The sequence below is a fragment of the Nomascus leucogenys genome, chromosome 18 (assembly GCF_006542625.1).
Source record: "Nomascus leucogenys isolate Asia chromosome 18, Asia_NLE_v1, whole genome shotgun sequence".
NCBI classification, from domain to species: Eukaryota; Metazoa; Chordata; class Mammalia; order Primates; family Hylobatidae; genus Nomascus; species Nomascus leucogenys.
The window spans coordinates 99516715-99536156 of NC_044398.1; the positions used below are offsets into that span (position 1 = coordinate 99516715).

Below are 19442 nucleotides of genomic sequence, written 5' to 3' on the forward strand. Positions count from 1 at the left end.
TTTGTGCAAACAGATGCCACAGGCCTGGCCTTGGCTGTGACGGAGGAGGAGCATGTTGACATGAGTGCTGGGGAAAAGCATCCCAGGACTGTTCCAGTCTGTGGCTGGAGCCCTGGGGACGGTCCGTCCCCACAGCCCACATCCTGCTCTGTAGTTTTAGGTCCAGCCGTGCATACCACATGTGATGGCTTCTGCAATGTGTGCGTCAATGACAATAACCACATGGTCACTCTGCTTACTGGCTTCTTTCAGGGCCTCATGCAGGAGCCTGTGCCGCCACTGGTGCCACCTGAGCACTCAGAGCCGGGCGAGCGAAGGTCACCCGCTCTCCACGGCACCCCCACTGCAGGCTGTGGCTCCAGGGGGCCGTCGCCTTCGGCCAGTCAGAGAGAGCACCAGGCCCTGCAGGACCTCGTGGACCTGGCGAGGGAGGGACTGAGCGCCAGCCCGTGGCCTGGCAGTGGGGGCCTGGCTGGCTCGGAAGGGACTGCAGGTGAGATGCTGGGTGGGACTCTAGGGCCAGCCCTGCCCTCCTGGGCCTCCCCTCCCCGCGGCTGAGGCTGCCATGGACTGGCTCTTGTGCCGCTGTGATGGCAGCTCTGACCTGGTGGGAGAACACACAGCCTCTGGGCGCTTTCATTTTTTCTCAAAGGTCAATGTGGCGTAGACAACTCTGTCATGATTTTCCTTCCACTTTAACCAAAGACACAGCTGTCTGCCCATAGCGAGGGAATCCTCTGGGTGAACAGTCTGTTTTGCTGTTCTCTTATCTCCCTGGTGGGGTGGTGGTGAGACAGGGTGTGCGGGTTTGCTTTGCATGAAGGTGTCCTCGGATAGCAAGCGCCTTCTGAGGCACCGCAGGGGCTGCCTCAGCCTGTGGTCAACGCTGTCTTCTTGGTGGTGGACGTGGCTGGGCTGTGACATTCCTTTAACCTGTGAATCCTCCACTCAGGCTTGGACGTGGTGCCCGGCGGCCTTCCTTTGACTGGGTTTGTGGTGCCGTCGCAGGACAAGCACCCGGACAGGGGTGGCCGCACCTCGGTAAGGACTGGCTCTGGCCCGTGCTCTGTGGTCCCGGCCATCCCGCTTGCCACATGTGTGATGGGGTTGGCTCAGCGCTGGCCTCTGGCCCCCAACGCAAGTGCAGTGGCCTCTCAAGACCTCTGCTTTCCAGAAGGCTGCCACATCCTGTCTTCCATGAGCAGAGCCACGGACCCACAGCCGCCCCACCGCCCCTCTGGGGGCTCTGCCACGAGGCTTCTGCCTTTTCTGTCTGTGACTCCTTGGGGCACCTCGGGGTTGAGGCCCCAGAGCCTGCCCTGTCCCGGGTCCCAGGAGTGTAGAGGGACCACAGTTTCTCAGCGTGGCTGCCCCATCCAGGCACGCTCTGCTCGTTCCTCAGTAGTTGCAAGCTCACCAAGGGCTTGCTCTCCCTCCCCTCTGTGCGGGTCCTGGGCTGGGCTCCAGAGCACAGCTGAGCAGCCTGGCCTGGCCTCCCTGTCAGTGCGCTGTCTGGGGAAGAACCGGGGTGGGAACTGGCTTTTCCCTAGAGTGGACCTCCTCCCATTTGTATGTCAGTGTCAACCAAGCACTTCATGCCAAGGCCAGCCTAGGGACATCATCACAGACTGGACCCGGCTGTCCTCTTGGCCAGGTCCCCAAGCTGCTTGGACTCAGGGTGCTTGTCCGTCACGGGATGGGTGCATCTCCTCAAAGCCCAGGTATCCTGCAGCCTGGCCCACTCAGTGCGGGAGTTGCCAGCGCTGTGAGTTCACATCTAGCCCCATGTCTGGCCTCTCCACGGGCGCTGGGAACCCACTGTCAAGAGCCAGAGGAACAAGCTAGTGCTTTGCTCTTCTGTGCTACTCGGGGCCTTAGGGTCACTCAGAGGTTGAGCCCATCGTGGGAAGGGTTTTGGAGAGGAAAGGAGAACGCAGGTCCTGGCTCCCGGCCCACCCTAGCGCCACCTCCATGTGGGGAGCTTCTCACTGCCCAGGTAGCGGAGCAGGGGTGGGGAGGTGACAGCTCTTCCTCTCCTCCCGCTTCAGCTCTCCCTCGGGCTGCTGGTTGCTGACTTTGGCGCCATGGTCAATAACCCACACCTGAGTGACATCCAGTTCCAGACGGACAGCGGGGAGGTGCTTTATGCCCACAAGTTCGTGCTTTATGCCCGATGCCCACTCCTCATCCAGTATGTAAGTACGCAGGCTGCTGTGTGCCCTCCTTTCCTCTCTCTCCCTCTCTTCTCCTGCCTTTCTCCAACCAGGCCTCCCCATGTTTCAGGTGCCCTTTCCAGACACCCCCAATCTCCCTCACTTCCTGCCCACCATGTTCTCACCTTCTCCCTCCCACCCATCCCTTCCTCTAACACGTGGAGAAGAGATAAAGACCCACACTTGAGGTTAGGAGTGGGCGTGAAGGGTGGCCTCACAACTGGGAAACATCAGCGTTTTCATTCTGTTGAATGAAAATCCATTGTTGGGCCGGGCGCGGTGGCTCATGCCTGTAATTCCAGCACTTTGGGAGGCCGAGGTGGGCGGATCACAAGGTCGGGAGATCGAGACCATCCTAACACAGTGAAACCCGTCTCTGCTAAAAATACAAAAAAATTAGCCAGGCGTGGTGGCGGGCGCCTGTAGTCCCAGCTACTCGGGAGGCTGAGGCAGGAGAATGGCGTGAACCCTGGAGGCAGAGCTTGCAGTGAGCCGAGATTGCGCCACTGCACTCCAGCCTGGGCGACAGAGCAAGACTCTGTCTCAAAAACAAAACAAAACAAAAAATCCATTGTTTCCCAGAATTGTTTTCTCTTTTCTCTATTTGCATAATTACAAAGGCTCATAATTGATCTCCTCAGGGATGAGTTGCTGATGAACCTTCTGCTTTCTAACTTGAAAGCATTTGACTTGAGTGTGGGCAGGAACTCAGGGAGCTATTCTCAGCCTCTGTCAAAGTTCTGGAGCCCAGATGTGTCTATCAGGAGGACTCTAACTGGGTCCTGGAATATCTAGTCCCAATACGATTTGACAAAAGGGGAGTGTTAGGCCTCACTTGTAAAATTATTGGCCAAAAATCTGCACAAACAGTGGCTAATGCTTTTCCTGGGGCATGGAGCTGCTTATAAGACTAGGGACCGGGCACGGCGGCTCATGCCTGAGATCCCTGTACTTTGGGAGACTAAGGTGGGAGGATCGCTTGAGGCCAGGAGTTCAAGACCAGCCTGAACAACATAGTGAGAGCCCATCTCTACAAAATAATTTAAAAATTAGCCTAGGGGCTGGGCGCAGTGGCTCACGCCAGTAATCCCAGCACTTTGGGAGGCCGAGGAGGGTGGGTCACCTGAGGTCAGGAGTTCAAGACCAGCCTGGCCAACATAGTGAAACCTTGTCTCTACTGAAACTATAAAAAATTAGCTGGGCATGGTGGTGGGCAGCTGCAATCCCAGCTACTCGGGAGGCTGAGGCAGGAGAATCGCTGGAACCCAGGAGTGGGAGGTTGCAATGAGTCAAGATCTCACCACCACACTCCAGCCTGGGCAACAGAGAGAGATTCCAACTCAAAATAATAAAATTAATTAAAATTTAAAATTAGCCTAGGAGTTCAAGGCTGCAGTAAGCCATGATCACACCACTGCACTCTAGCCTGGGTGACAAGGGGAGACACTGTCTCTAAAAAGAAAAATAAAAAGACTAGTGACTTGCAGGACACCCCAGACCGTCTGCTTTGCTCCAAGTTACAACTGTCTGATCGGTAAACCCTCTGTGTTGCATTTCACCTTCAGGTGAACAATGAAGGCTTCTCCGCTGTAGAGGACGGGGTTCTGACCCAGCGTGTCCTGCTGGGTGACGTGAGCACGGAGGCCGCCCGCACGTTCCTGCACTATCTCTACACCGCGGACACTGGCCTTCCTCCTGGCCTTAGCTCTGAGCTGAGCTCCCTGGCCCACAGGTCTGTATTGCTCCCCAGCTTTTGAAATTAACTGACGAGGACTGGCAGGTTGACAGCTCTGGAGGGTTGTGCTGCAGAGGGCTCGGGGCTGAGGCCAAGAGAACTAACAGTCCTGTTTATGCCTTTTAATCCCAAGTTCATGACCAGTGATGACCCTGTGGAACAGGGTGTGTTAGGCGAAAGTCAGGCCAGAACAGACACTTGCAGGGGTGCCGAGCACTGGATCAGGAGGACTCTATGGAGTCCCGTGGTTTTTAACTCCCTAGGTGTGATAAGAGAATGGCTCTTGGCTACAGCGCCCCCCAGACACTGCTGCTCAGTGACTGTTCCACTGCTAGACCTGCACAACGGCAGTCCTTTCCGGAGTCCCATAAAACGGGCATGGAGAGAATGCTTAGGCTGCATCCCAGATGCCTCAGCTCTCCCAGCTTGTCCAGCCCGCATCTTAGGAAAGAGGCAGCAGCTCAGAGGGACAAGTGTTGTGCCTCCACACAGGGCCTGGGCCGCTGATCCAAGCCTGCATCCTCCCTCTGCTGCTTTCTTAGGAAAGGAACAGCTCAGCATCTGGAGTTGGAAATATACTGACTAGGCCACAGAGCCTTCAAGCAGGTGGCTGGCTGGCTTGTCCATTGGCCTGGGCTGACGCAAGGACTTGGTGTGCTGTGGATTGTGTCTGATGCCATGTCTTTTCATTTATTTTTTTATTTTTTGGAGAGACGGAGTGTCGCTATGTTGCCCAGGCTGTTCTTGAACTCCTGACCTCAAGCAATCCTCCTGCCTTCGCCTCCCAAAGTGCTGGGTTTATGGGCATGAGCCACCATGCATGACCTTTTTTATCCTTTTAGAGACAGAGTCTCTTGCTGTTGCCCAAGCTGGATTGCAGTGGCATGATCACAGCTCACTGTAGCTTTGAACTCCTAGGATAATTTTTACATCTTTTTGTAAAGGTGGAGACTTTCTATGTTGTCCAGGCTGATCTCAAACTCCCGGCCTTGAGTGATCCTCGGTTTCCCAAAGTGCTGGAATTTCAGACATAAGCCACAATGCCTGGCCCTGATGCCATATCTTGAGAGCCTCTGAGGCAGCACAGCCTCCCCAGTTTTGTAGCTCTGCCAATCCCTGTTACCTTACATTCAGCCCGACACACCGCTTTATGTCTGCAGCTGTGGTTAGCAAGCCCTGCTTTAAGTGTTGTCAGTCTCTGGTTTCTGGAACTAAGTGGCCTGGGTGTTTCTGGCAAGGAGTGTGGGCGCTGTCTTCAAAGGAAGCAGGGCCTGGGTCATGGTCATTCCTCCTGGTGAAGACTCTGCTCTGGTCCGCCACCTCACTGGGGCACCCGGAGCCCATCTCCACGCAGAGGGGTGATGACCGTTGGTGTTTCGTGTTGCAGGTTTGGCGTGAGCGAGCTCGTTCACCTGTGCGAACAGGTGCCTATTGCCACGGACTCAGAGGGCAAACCGTGGGAGGAGAAGGAAGCAGAGAATTGCGAAAGCAGGGCCGAAAATTTCCAGGAGCTCTTGAGGTCAATGTGGGCAGATGAAGAGGAGGAAGCGGAGACTTTGTTGAAATCCAGGGACCACGAAGAAGATCAAGAAAACGTGAATGAAGCAGAAATGGAAGAAATTTATGAATTTGCAGCTACTCAACGAAAGCTGCTCCAGGAAGAAAGGGCAGCGGGTGCCGGCGAGGACGCTGACTGGCTGGAGGGTGGCAGTCCAGTTTCTGGGCAGCTCCTAGCAAGTGTCCAGGTGCAGAAACAGTGGGACAAGGTGGAGGAGATGGAGCTGTTGGAGCCAGGAAGAGATGAGGCCGCCACCACCTGGGACAAGGTGGGACACTGTGCTCTCCCGCCACCCCAGGGCCAGCACTCAGGGGCACAGGGAGCAGTGGCCCCTGAGCAGGAGGCGCCAGAGGAGGCGCTTGGCCATTCCAGCTGCTCCAGCCCTTCCAGGGACTGCCGGGCAGAGAGAAAAGAAGGCTCCCTTCCGCACTCAGATGATGCCGGTGACTACGAGCAGCTCTTCTCATCAACTCAGGGAGAGATCTCAGAGCCGTCCCAAATAACAAGTGAGCCTGAGGAACAAAGCGGCGCTGTCAGGGAAAGGGGGCTGGAGGTTTCTCATCGCCTGGCTCCCTGGCAGGCGTCTCTACCGCACCCGTGCTGCTTCCTATTGGGGCCTCCCCAGGGCGGGAGTCCCCGCGGGTCTCATCACCCTCATCACACAAGTGGGTCGTCCCTGTCAACACCCCCGTCCCGCGGCAGAACTTCCCAGGTGGGCTCTCCAACCTTGCTGTCTCCAGCTGTGCCATCAAAGCAGAAAAGGGACAGGAGCATCCTCACGCTGTCTAAAGAGCCAGGGCACCAGAAAGGCAAAGAGCGTCGGTCCGTGCTGGAGTGCAGAAATAAGGGGGTCCTGATGTTCCCAGAAAAATCTCTGTCCATTGACCTAACCCAGTCAAATCCTGAGCATTCGAGCTCCATATCTCAGAAGTCTTCATCCAAACTGAACAAAGAAGATGAGGTCATCCTCTTACTGGACTCGGATGAGGAGCTGGAGCTAGAACAAACCAAAGTGAAGTCCATTTCTAGTGATCCTCTGGAAGAAAGGAAAGCTGTAGAAATTAGCCCTAGGTCCTGTGAGCTGTTTTCCGTCATTGATGTTGATGCAGATCAGGAACCTTCCCAGAGCCCACCAAGAAGGGAAGCTGTGCTGCAGCAGGAGGATGAGGGGGCACTGCCGGAGAATCAGGGCTCTTTGGGCAGCAGAGGGGCTCCCTGGCTGTTCTGTGACCGTGAGAGCAGCCCCAGCGAGGCCAGCACCACAGACACCTCATGGCTGGTGCCCGCCACCCCGCTAGCCAGCAGAAGCCGCGACTGTTCTTCCCAGACCCAAATCAGCAGCCTCAGGAGTGGGCTGGCCGTGGAGGCGGTGACTCAGCACACGCCCAGGGCCTCGGTAGGAAACAGGGAAGGGAACGAAGCCGCTCAGAAGTTTTCTGTCATCAGGCCCCAGACACCACCGCCCCAGACACCGTCCTCATGCCTCACTCCTGTCTCTCCAAGAACTTCTGACGGCAGAAGGCAAGGCCACAGAAGCCCTTCCCGTCCCCACCCCGGGGGCCACCCGCAGTCCTCTCCACTGGCTCCACATCCCATCTCAGGGGACCGCGCCCACTTCAGCAGGCGATTCCTGAAACACTCGCCACCTGGGCCAAGCTTCCTGAACCAGACCACAGCAAGTGAAGTGGTAGAAGTCGGAGACAGTGACGATGAGCAGGAGGTGGCCTCCCATCAGGCCAACAGCAGCCCCCCACTGGACAGTGACCCCCCAATTCCAACTGACGACTGCTGCTGGCACATGGAGCCCCTCTCGCCAATTCCCATTGACCACTGGAACCTGGAGCGGACCGGCCCCCTGAGCACCAGCAGCCCCAGCCGCAGGATGAAGGAGGCCACCGACAGCTGTGACCGTCGCTCCCCGGGACTCCTGGACACCACCCCCATCCGAGGAAGCTGCGCTACCCAGAGGAAATTGCAAGAGAAGTCTTCGGGCACGGGCTCCCCGGGGAACAGCAGGCCGAGCTTTCTGAATTCGGCTCTGTGGGACGTTTGGGACGGGGAAGAGCAGAGGCCTCCAGAGACCCCTCCTCCAGCCCAGATGCTCAGCGCCGGTGGAGCTCAGAAGCCCGAAGGGTTAGAGACACCCAGTGAGTAGCCAGGAGAGCTGGGGAAGGGGACTGTCTTTGTTACTATTCACACTAAGAGGGTGGGGAGATCAGTCATGAGACCCAGGGGCTGCCCTCTGAATGAATGCCTGCTGACCTGAGGCACGACACTTCGGCTGCCTTCCAGACTCCCCTCCACAGTGGAGGAGAGCCGGGCTGGCTCTCATGCTACACTTGTAAGTCATTGTTTCCCCAACTTGCCTGGATCCAGTGCTCACCTGGGCAAGTGTTAAAAATCCACATCCGTGGACCCTTCTCCAGAACACAGAGCCGGCACCTCCAAAGGCCACAACTCATTCAGCAAGTATCGGCATGCCTTAAGATTGGACCAGGGTGGTTCTCCAAAATGTTCACCGTAGATTGGCTGCAGGACCCAGCAATTCCACTTTTACCTGTATATCCAAAAGAATTAAAAACAGGGACTCAGACATGCATGTTCATAGAAGCGCTGTTCACAATCGCCAAAAGCTGGAAGCAACCCAAATGCCAGTCAGGAGATGAACAGGGAAACCAAACGTGGTCCATCTAGACCACTAGAAAATGGAATAGTGTTCGGCCACAAAGAGGAGTGAGGCACTGCCACACGCTACCGCGTGGGCGACCTGGAAAACATGCTGCCGGGTGAGAGAAGCCAGACACAGAAGGTCATGTACTGTCTGCACTCATGGATATGAAATGTCTAGAATAGGCAAATCCAGAGAAAACGCATGTTAGTGGTTGGCCTAGGTTGGAGGGAGGGGGAATGGGGAGTGACTGCTTATGGGGTACAGGGTGTCCTTTTGGGATGCCGAAAATGTTTTGGAAATAGATAGAGGTGATGGTTGTACAACATTGTGAATACTTAATGCCACTGAATTATTCCCTTTACGATTTTTTAATGTGAATTTCACCTCAATTAAAAAAAGAATCTGGTGGGACAAGCATGAGAGGCTATGAGGCCTGTTCTTCCTGGTCCCCCCAGGTGCAGGGATGCCACCTCCCTGCTCATTTCAGTCCCCGGGGAGAGTCAGAGCCCCAGGTGTTGGCCCCCTCGGTGCTGCTGCTCCCGTCCAGGCACCTCCGGGGAGGGCGAGGACAGGCCGGGCTGGGCTGAGCATGACTGGGAGAAAGGCCAGGCTGTGAGTGAGCACCTGACTGCAGCCTGGGGGCCCATTTCCTCCCAAAATCCAGACGAATGAGGAGGCCACTGATAGTGTCCTCGGCCCTCAGGGCTTCAGAAGCACCTGGAGAGCTTCTTATAACACGTGTGGCCCAGCCTGCCCCAGAGCCTTGCTTCGGGAGGGTGACTAAGAATTTGCATTTCTAACCAGTTCCCAGGCAGTGCTGTGAGAACAGCTGCAGGAGGCTGCAGAGCAGATCTGAGGTGGGCTTCTGGATGACGCTGCGGCCACAGGAAGAATCGTGCCTTTCTCAGGAGACAGAGTCTGCCGCTTTCACTGGGGGCTCAAAGGGCTCCATGGTCATAAAAGGCAGAAGAACCAAAGTCTGACTGTTCCCAATGTGTCACAAGGCTGGAGTGCAGTGGTGCTATCTCGGCTCACTGCAACCTCCACCTCTCGGGTTCAAGGGATTCTCCTGCCTCAGCCTCCCAAGTAGCTGGGATTACAGGCAGGCACCACCACACCCAGCTAATTTTTGTATTTTTAGTAGAGACGGGTTTCACCATGTTGATCAGGCTAGTCTTGAGCTGCTGACCTCAGGTGATCCACCCGCCTCGGCCTTCCAAAGTGCTGGGATTACAGGTGTGAGCCACCTCGCCCAGCCTATTATTTTTTAAAGTAACAGCTTTATTTAGATGTAATTCACATACCATAATATCCACCCTTTTAAAATGGACAGTTCAGTGGTTCTTAGTACATTCACAGTGTTGTACAATTGTCACCACTCTAATTCTAGAACATTTTCATCATCTCAAAAATCCTGTACCCATGAGCAGTCTCTCACCTTCCCCTTCCCCCAGCCCCGGCAACCAAGAACCTACTTTCTGTCTCTATGGATTTGCCTGTCCTGGACATTTCAATATAAACAGAGCCATATATGACTAATATGTGGCCTTTTGTGTCTGTGTCTGGCTTCTTTCAGTTAGCATACAGTTTTCAAGATTCATACATGTTGTAGCATGGATCAGTATTTTATTCCTTTTTATTCTTTTTTTTTTTTTTTTGAGACGGAGTCTCACTCTGTTGCCCAGGCTAAAGTGCAGTGGCACAATCTCGGCTCACTGCAACCTCCACCTCCCGGGTTCAAGTGATTCTCCCGCCTCAGCCTCCCGAGTAGCTGGGATTACAAGCGCCCATCACCATGCCGTGCCCGGCTAATTTTTTTGTGTTTTTAGTACAGATGGGGTTTCACCATGTTGGCCAAGCTGGTCTCGAACTCCTAACCTCAAGTGATCCACCCACTTTGGTCTCCCCAAGTGCTGGGATTACAAGCCTGAGCCACTGTGCCTGGCCTGTTTTTGAGTCAGGGGTCTTGCTCTGTCACCCAGGCTGAAGTGCAGTGGTGCAATCACGACTCATTGTAGCCTCGACCTCCCAGGCTCAAGTGATCCTCCCACCTCAACCTCCTGAGTAGCTGGGACTACAGGCAGCTGCCACCATGCCCGGCTAATTTTTTTTTTTTTCATAGTAGAGACAGGGTCTTGCTATGTTGCCCTGGCTTTGGGCACACATTCCTTTGTATGTCTGACTAATACCCCACTGATGGTATGCCACATTTTGCTTATCCATTCATCTACTAGTGGACATACGGGTTGTTTTTAATTTGTGGTTATTAATAATGCCACTTAGGAATATTCATGTGCAAGTTTTCGTGTAGACATGTTTTCATTCTTCTTGGTTCTATACTTAGGAGTGGAATTGCTGGGTCATATGGCAACTGTGTTTAGCATTTTGAGGAAATGCTAGACTGTTTTCCAAAGTGACTGCACCATTTTAAATCTCCACCAACACTTGTTATTCTGTTTTTGTTGTTGTTGTTGTTTGTTTGTCTTTTGAGACAAGGTCTTGCTGTGTCGCCCAGGCTGGAGTGCAGTGGCGTGTTCACGGCTTGCTGCAGCCTCAACCTTCCTGGCTCAGGTGATCCTCCCACCTCAGCCTCCGGAGTAGCTGGAACCAGCCACAAACAGCTGCCCACATTGGTGACTTGGGCCACCACACCCAGCTAACTTTTTTTGTAGAGATAGGGCTTTGCCATGTTGCCCAAGCCCTCCGTGTTTTTTGTTATGGCCATCCTAGTGGGCGTGCAGTGGTATCTCACTGAGGTTTTGACTTGCATTTCCCTGATGACTAATGATGTTGGGCACCTTTTCATGTGCTTATTGGCCATTTGTAGATCTTCTCTGGAGAAATGTCCGTTCACATCCTTTGCCCCTTTTTTTTTTTTTTTTTTTTTTTTTTTTGAGACGGAGTCTCACTCTGTCGCCTAGGCTGGAGTGCAGTGGCGTGGTCTCGGCTCACTGCAAGCTCTGCCTCCCGGGTTCACACCATTCTCCTGCCTCAGCCTCCCGAGCAGCTGGGACTACAGGCGCCCACCACCACACCCACCTAATTTTTTGTATTTTTAATAGAGACGGGGTTTCACCGTGTTAGCCAGGATGGTCTCGATCTCCTGACCTCGTGATCTGCCCGCCTCGGCCTCCCAAAGTGCTGTGATCACAGGCGTCAGCCACTGCACCCGGCCCCTTTGCCCATTTTTTAACTGGGTTTTTTTAATTGATGAATTATTTTTAAAAAGCAAAACTGATGTCTAAGCCTGTTTGAAGAGTATCAGTGTGGCCCATTGTCTCAAGTTGTCACTGTGGGTCAGACATTTTTAAGTTTACATGCGTAAGTTTTAGTCACGTGCCAGGCTGTTGAGTTCAGTGGCCCCAGGAGCTGTGTTCAGCTGGCATCTATGTTATACAAGGTGTGGTCCTCAGTGCGTGTCACCGATGCTACCGTCGAGGAGCCCCTGCTCCAGACAGGGAAGGGGTGACCACTGTTGCTTTCATGGAGCAAAACGATGCTTGGGTTATCTTCAAGTGCATTATTCCTCTTGGTCACGCTACTGGGATCAGATGTGGGAAATCCATGTCCCTCATGCTAAAACGTGTGCTGCTTTTGTTTTACCCAGAAGGTGCTAATCGGAAGAAGAACTTGCCCCCGAAAGTGCCCATAACGCCAATGCCACAGTATTCCATTATGGAGACGCCGGTGCTGAAGAAAGAACTGGATAGGTTGGCGTTCTTCAAAGCTTGTTGCCCACAGTGGTCTTTTCCCTCCCATAAGTAACCAGGTTTCACACACCTGGGGGCGGAAGGGTCCCCCATGTGGTCTCTGGGCCTGGTGGATGCAGCTGGCCTGGGCTTGGGAAGAAAGGTCTGCAGTCGGCTCCTTAGGGAGCATGCGTGACTGCTGGGTGCCGGGGTGAGCCGCCCAGTTCTCTCGGCATACCATTCCCCAGGGAGGCAACACACAGGATTCCTGCATGTCACCCCTGGCCAGCAGGTCCCCATATTCCATGTGGATGGAAATGGCCCCCTAGCCAGAGCAGTCTGAGTGAGGAGCTCTGATTTTTTTTTTTTGAAAGACAGAGTCTAGCTCTGTCGCCCAGGCTGGAGTGCAGTGCCGCAATCCCGGCTCACTGCAACCTCCACCTCCCGGGTTCAAGCGATTCTCCTGGCTCAGCCTCCTGAGTAGCTGGGACTACAGCCACACGCCACCACACCAGGCTAATTGTTGTATTTTTAGTAGAGACTGGGTTTCACCATGTTGGCCAGGCTGGTCTTGAACTCTTGACCACATGATCCACCCGCTTTGGCCTCCCAAAATGCTAGGATTACAGGCGTGAGCCACTGCGCCCGGCGCCTGATTTTTTAAAAAAGAACATTTAACTCTCACATCCACATGACACTGCTCTTCCACTCGGGCACCCGGGGAAGCTGCTGCTGCCACCATCCCTCAGAACTGGGAGCAGCATATCTTTTATTTTTTATTTTTGGAGACAGGATCTCACTCTGTTGCCCAGGCTGGAGTACAGTGATGTGATCTTGGCTCACTGTAGCCTCAACCTCCCGGGCTTAAGCGATCCTACCTCATCCTCCCTAGTAGCTGGGACTACAGGTGACACCACCATGCCTGGCTAATTTTTGTATTTTTTGTAGAGGCAGGGTCTTGCTGTGTTGCCCAGGCTGGCCTTGAACTCCTGAGCTCAAACTGTCCTCCTGCCTCAGCCTCCCAGAGTGCTGGGATTGTAGGCGTGAGCCGTTTTGCTTGGCTGGCAATGTTTCTTTTGGAATATTCAGAGTAAGCTTAGTTGGCGCCTAAATAGACACTAACCTCCGATGCTCACAGAAGTCAGGCATCTATGGTTTGTCACACAAGCCATTCGCTGAATGCATTGGGTATCACTCTTGCTAAGATAGGGAACATTGTGGAGCGTGGACCAGCTGTGTGGGTAGGTCCTGAGATCCACCTGTCCCTCCATCAGGTTTGGAGTCCGCCCTCTGCCTAAACGCCAAATGGTTCTGAAGCTGAAGGAGATATTCCAGTACACTCATCAGACCCTGGACTCAGACTCTGAGGACGAGAGCCAGTCCTCACAGCCGCTATTGCAGGCGCCTCGCTGCCAGACCCTCACCTCCCAGACCTACAAGCCTTCAAGGGCAGGGGTCCATGCCCAGCAGGAAGCCACCATAGGACCCGGGGCCCATAGGCCCAAGGGACCTGCTAAGACCAAGGGCCCCCAACATCAAAGGAAGCATCATGAAAGCATCACACCCCCAAGCAGGTCGCCCACCAAGGAGGCACGTTCAGGCCTCGATGATGACGCCCAGATCCCAGCCTCTCAAGAATCCGTGGCCACCTCTGTGGATGGCAGTGACAGCTCCTTGAGCTCACAGAGGTAACCAGATGGATGCGATGGGGTCAGTGGCCTCATGTATCCTCTGGCCCGTGGGCGTGAGGGTTGGCACGAGCGAGGCCTAAGGGCCAATCTTCAAAAACCCCCATCACCTTCTGGGTTTGACCTATGGGAAAACCAGGTGGGTTTAGGGGGCTGGTTCCCTGACCCCAGCCCTGCGCAGGCCTCCTGGTTCCTGCCCCACATGCTAGACATTTCTGGCTGGGACGGGATCCCGCTGGAGTAGCCTGCAGGGATCTCTCAGGCCCGTCCTGCCTTGCTGGGGATCGTGCCACATGCCAGGCTCCGTGGGACGCATAGACACCCTCCTTCCTTTAAAGAGGCTCATGGTCTCAGGGGCTGGAGAGAAAGGGGTTGCAAAACGTCCTGGTCTGGCTCTTTTCAGTTCTTCCTCCTGTGAGTTTGGAGCGGCATTTGAGTCTGCAGGTGAAGAGGAGGAGGGCGAGGAGGAGGTCAGTGCCTCGCAGGCAGCCGTGCAGGCGGCGGACACGGACGAGGCGCTGAGATGCTACATCCGCTCCAAGCCGGCCCTGTACCAGAAGGTGCTGCTGTACCAGCCCTTTGAGCTGGGGGAGCTGCAGGCAGAGCTGAAGCAGAACGGCCTCTGTGTGTCCTCGCGCAGGCTGTTGGACTTCCTGGACACCCACTGTATCACCTTCACCACTGCCGCCACCCGCAGGGAGAAGCTCCAGGGCAGGAGGCGGCAGCCTCGTGGCAAGAAGAAGGCGGAGCGGAACTGATGGGGCCGTCCCGACCCCACCCCAACCCGCCATCAGCAGCCCCCACCCCTGCCATTTGCAGGGAGGACCTGGGACACCCAGCGTGGGTCAGGCCTCCACAGGCATTTCTGGGCCTGGGGACCACATCAGCTCTGCACTGTGATGATGACCACAGCCCAATCCAGGGCTTCCTCCTCTGGGCTCTGCTCTCCAGAGTGGCATTTGCAGCATGTCACCCACTGGATTTAGAGACTGCAGCCCCTTCCTCTGTCCGTGCTCAACAGTGTGTCTCCCTTTTTGGTTTTTTTTTTTTTTTTTTTTTTTTGAGACAGTCTCGCTCTGTCACCTAGGCTGGAGTGCAGCGGCACAATCTCGGCTCACTGCAACCTCCGCCTCCCGGGTTCAAGCAATTCTCCTGCCTCAGCCTCCCCGATAGCTGGGACTACAGGCACACGCTGCCACACCCAGCTAATTTTTTATATTTTAGTAGAAACGGGGTTTCACCATATTGCTCAGGCTGGTCACAAACTCCAGAGCTCAGGCAATCCGCCTGCTGCGGCCTCCCAAAGCTCTGGGATTACAGGCGTGAGCCACTGCGCCCAGCCCAGTGTGTCTCCCTTTAACCCAGTAGGGCCCTCAGGTGTCCCAGGGGGCAGTGGGCCATCATCAGCTGGCCAGGACATGGCCTATTCTGCCACATTTGCCACCTCTGAGCCCACCAGTCCTGGGCACAGCTGCCCCACACGTCTGTCCTGAGATGGATGTCAGGTCCTGCCTGCCCCAGCAGCCCAGGCCCGTCCTCCTCAGCACTCAGGCCAACCCCAGCCACCACCAGCCTGAGACCAGGTGTCCTCAGGCTCCCTGCACTGCCACAGCCCAGATGCAGCTCTCCTGGCCCAGCCGTGCCACCCGGACTCTTGCCTTTGTTACCAGCAGTCTCCAAACTGGACAGTGCACAAGGGCCCAGAACAACTCTGATGCCACCACAAAACAAACATGTTCACTAGCGGGTTCCATTCTTTGGGTTAAAGCTGCCTCCAGCCTCAGGAGCAGTGTGGAGGAAGACGAGGGCCAGGAAAGAAGGAAACCTTGGTCTCTACATCCTTGTGAATGTCCTCGTCTGTTTCAAATACAGTGCAGTCAGTTTTATATGATGTGCAATAAACCAAAAAGGCTTTATTAAAATCTGGCTGCCACGCTCCAGGGAGATCACGAGGGAAACAGGCGGGAGTTGGAGACACCGCGGCCCCTCAGCCCCTGCCCCACGCCTGCAGAAGCCCCCACCTTGCACCTGCCCTTTACTTCGGAGTAACCTGGGCCTGCTGTCTCCTCATTTCAGTTCATAGACCAGAGATGCAGACGTTCATCCATTAATCCACACACCTGCATCCAACAGAGCCCTGGCCGGGTGCCAAGCTCCAGCCCCCCGCTCCTCAAAGTGGGGCCTAAGCACCCCCAGCAGCTGCCTCAGCCGGGAGTTGCTACAAAAGCAGATTCAGGCCCCACCCCCGCCGCCCAGCCCACCCCACAACTCACCGAGACAGCATGTGCCTTTACCAATGCATCCAGTCCAGTGGAGGAGACAGACGCTGGCCTATCCGGGCCTGGTGGGGAGTCAGGCTCCGGTGGCCTGAAGGGCCGTGTCAGGGACAGCCTCCCAGAAGAGGGGTTTGTGAGCTCCGTCTTAGGGCTGAGCAGCATTTAGGGGGTGAAATGTGGTTTCTGGCGCACATACTATGTCCTGGCGCGTGAACCAGCGGAGAGGCCCAGGCCTTACAGCTTATGGTGCCCGGGGCGAACAATTTGAGAGCCTGAGGTCAGCTGTGATCAATCTGAGGCTGGCCTCTGGCCTGTTTTGGAAGGCATCACGCGCTGCTTCCTTGATGGGCTGATCCCCGTCCCCGGTGTTAGGGAAGCGAGAGGGAGTGGTGAAGGTGGGGGACTCGGGGGCCCCTGTCTGGCCTCGCAGGGTTTGTGGTTTGGGGAAGCATGTGTTGTGTGCCATGACTTGAAAGCTCAGAACTTCAAGGCTGGTAAAGATGGGTTGGTGGAGGGGTTCCAAGTAGTTAACAAGCTGGGTTAGGAGCCTTGAGTGCAGTGTGAGCCCAAGGCCAGGAGAGGCATGGCCTGGGGACTGGATCCGAGCCTTGCGGTGACGTTGGATGCAGTTGGGGCTGCTGGACGCTCCCTGGGCTGACGGGCCAGCGCTGGGCAGAGGCTCGGTTTATGCACTGCCACCCGGCCAGGGGACTGGATGCTGGCCCTGAACCTGTACGAAGCAGCATTTCCTTGTCCTGAAACAAGCTGTGAAGCAGCTGATGCCTCCAGAGGGAAAGGGTTGAAGGAGTCACTGCAGGAACCCACAGAGGCGTGGTGGCATCCAGGAGTAGACCTGGCCCCTGCCACAGGGATGACGCTGACCTGGGCAGCATAAAACTAGGTCCAGCTGACAGATGGAAAATGCCTTCTCACAGCAGCCGCAGCAAGACTGGCAGGCAATGGGGCCTCTTCGTGGACAAGGCGAGAGTGAGTTACCTTCCAGGAGTGACTGAGAAGGAAGCTGGCATGCCAGGTGCGGTGGCTCCCACATGCAATCCCAGTGCTTTGGGAGGCCAAGGCAGGAGGATCACTTGAGCCCAGGAGTTTGAGACCAGCCTGGGCAACATAGTGAGGCCAAGCCTCTATTTTGAAAAGAGTATTAAAAAAATTTCTAGGCCGGGCGCGGTGGCGCACGCTTGTAATCCCAGCACTTTGGGAGGCCGAGGTGGGCGGATCACGAGGTCAGGAGATCGAGACCACAGTGAAACCCCGTCTCTACTAAAAATACAAAAAATTTAGCCGGGCGTGGTGGTGGGTGCCTGTAGTCCCAGCTACTTGGAGAGGCTGAGGCAGGAGAATGGCGTGAACCCGGGAGGCGGAGCTTGCAGTGAGCCAAGATTGCGCCACTGCACTCCAGCCTGGGCGACAGAGCGAGACTCCGTCTCAAAAAAAAAAAAAAAAAAAAAAATTCTAAAGGGGGAAAAAAAAAGACTGGCAGCAGAACTTTCATTGTTAACAACTAAATCAGAAAACGGGTCTGTCCATGCCTCACTGTAATGTGAACAGGCCTCCAGGCCTGTCCCACTTTTGGTGGCCCCAACCTGGCATGGCTTGGGCACGGCCCCTCAAGGCAGTCACAGGGGAGCCACAGCCCAGCCCGGGCCCAGGCGAGGGCACTCACAGAGAAAGAGCCTGCAGGCAGGGGCCTGGCGCTGTTGCTGAGTGAGGAAGGACTGAGGTCGCTGCCTGTCCGGCTGACCCCAGCTCTGGGTGGACAGAAAGCCCCCAGCCCAACACCCCCGCCTCCACCAGGAGCCAGGAGGACGGCCCACCTGGTTCTCAGCAGAGCGAGCAGAGTGGGGAATGGGACCAGCCCTGTGTGGACTGATGGACATTCCTGCGAGGGGGAGGAACGGGGGCGGGGCTGGGCTGGGCTGGACTGCTCTCTGAGATCCCACGGATGAGGCTGTGTCCTCTCAGGCTCCGCATCCATCCCCCTGAGCCACGAAGGGAGGCAGAGTGAGCCTCTGGCCCCTTTCATGTGACGGATACCCACCGGGCCCTGCGGTTACCAACATCCTGTGGGCGGCCTGGTTTCAGGCGCCGTTGCTGCTCCCCACAGCCGAGGCTGCAGCTGCCGGGTCTGCACTCTGCCTGCCTGGAGCCTCAGGCAGCCTTCTCGAGGGGCCATCATGTCCTCCCGGCACCCAGCAGGTTCCTGGGTGCTCAGAAAGCATTGTTAGGAGGGAGGGAGAGGAAGGAGGGAAAAAAGAAGGCAGGCAGGCAGGGGAATGTGCAGGAGCACTTCTGGTCTGCTGCCTCAGTTCCGTTCCCCCCATCACCCACACAGGCTCTGGGGAACCAGCTAACCCTCCCACCTCCCCTGAGCCACAAGCTGCTCTATGAGTCCAGACCCACTACTCTCCTGCTCTACAACCATTGCTGGCTCCCACTTGCTTGCTGAGGAAAATTCAGACCCCAAGACCCCTGTCCCTTGGCTCCCACCTTGTCACCTGCTTCCCTCAGTGGCCCCATGTTGCTTGCTCCCTGTCCCCGGCGGACGTCCCAAACTTGTCCTTTATTGTAATTTTTCTCACGTGGCTTGCTCTGGGCCGTGTCCTTCCCCCTCACGCCCTTCCTTGTCAGGGCAGGCCACCCACTGAGGTCCACTTCCAGGGGCCGAGTGTGATATCCTGCCGTGGACGGCAACATTCTGCTGTTTCCTCTCAGGGTACAGGTAACCTGCCTCTGGGGAGCCCTTTGCTCACAGGAAGATGTTATGGGGCACAGGTGAGTCAGAGGTGCCTACTGGGTGACAGAAAAGAAAGCAAGAGGTGTTAAAAGAGGGAGCACAGTGGCTCACACCTGTAATCTCCGTGTTTTGGGAAGCCAAGGCAGGAGGATCGCTTGAGCCCCAGGAGGTGGAGGCTACAGTGAGCCGAGATCACACCACTGCACTCCAGTCTGGGTGACAGAGCAAGATCCTATCTCAAAAAGTAAATAGGCTGGGCGCAGTGGCTCACGCCTGTAATCTCAGCCCTTTGGGAGGCCAAGGTGGGTGGATCACCTGAGGTCAGGCGTTCAAGACCAGCCTGGCCAACGTGGTGAAACCCCTCCTCTACTAAAAATACAAAAATTATCGGGGCATGGTGGCGCATGCCCGTAATCCCAGCTACTCAGGAGGCTGAGGCCGGAGAATCTCTTGAACCTGGGAGGGGGAGGTTGCAGTGAGCCGAGATAGTGCCATTGCACTCCAGCCTGGGCAACAGAGCAAGACGCTGTCTTAAATAAATAAATAAATAAATAAATAAATAAATAAATAAATAATAAATAAATGAGAGCCACAGGGGTGGCCTGGAGGTGGGAGGGCGCAGACCAGTCCTGCTGGGGTCACCCTCCAGTTGCGTGACCTCGGGCTGCTCACTTGATTTCCTGACCACCCGCCTGAAAACAAGCATTTATTGATGGTGGGGCAGCTTCCTTTTTGGCGGGATGGAGGTGATGTGTCAACAACCTTGGCACTGGCCACTTTATCCTGAGCGTGCCACCTGCAGGGACACTTAGTCCCAGAGTCAGACCCCCAGCATCACCCCCGCACTTGACTTAACACGG

General features: G+C 55.6%; 1 protein-coding gene and 1 long non-coding RNA gene across 5 annotated transcripts in view; one reads left to right on the plus strand and one right to left on the minus strand.

The window, feature by feature from the left end:
• SLX4 (SLX4 structure-specific endonuclease subunit) overlaps positions 1-15476 on the plus strand; it is a 30464-nt gene extending 14988 nt beyond the window's left edge. For 2 of the 3 annotated variants that reach the window (XM_030799184.1, XM_030799186.1), the window contains 8 exons: positions 253-493; positions 953-1041; positions 2049-2195; positions 3779-3945; positions 5336-7653; positions 11785-11887; positions 13141-13554; positions 13958-15476. In XM_030799184.1, coding sequence (XP_030655044.1) covers positions 253-493; positions 953-1041; positions 2049-2195; positions 3779-3945; positions 5336-7653; positions 11785-11887; positions 13141-13554; positions 13958-14312 — 3834 coding nt within the window. In that variant the 3' untranslated portion in view covers positions 14313-15476. The remainder of the gene's footprint in view (positions 1-252; positions 494-952; positions 1042-2048; positions 2196-3778; positions 3946-5335; positions 7654-11784; positions 11888-13140; positions 13555-13957) is intronic. The other variant, XM_030799185.1, reaches the window with a different exon arrangement.
• A 355-nt stretch (positions 15477-15831) lies between these two features.
• LOC115831299 overlaps positions 15832-19442 on the minus strand; it is a 39339-nt gene continuing 35728 nt past the window's right edge. For both annotated transcript variants that reach the window (XR_004026821.1, XR_004026822.1), the window contains 2 exons: positions 17887-18638; positions 15832-16893 (listed from right to left, as the gene is read on the minus strand). This is a non-coding gene — a long non-coding RNA (uncharacterized LOC115831299). The remainder of the gene's footprint in view (positions 16894-17886; positions 18639-19442) is intronic.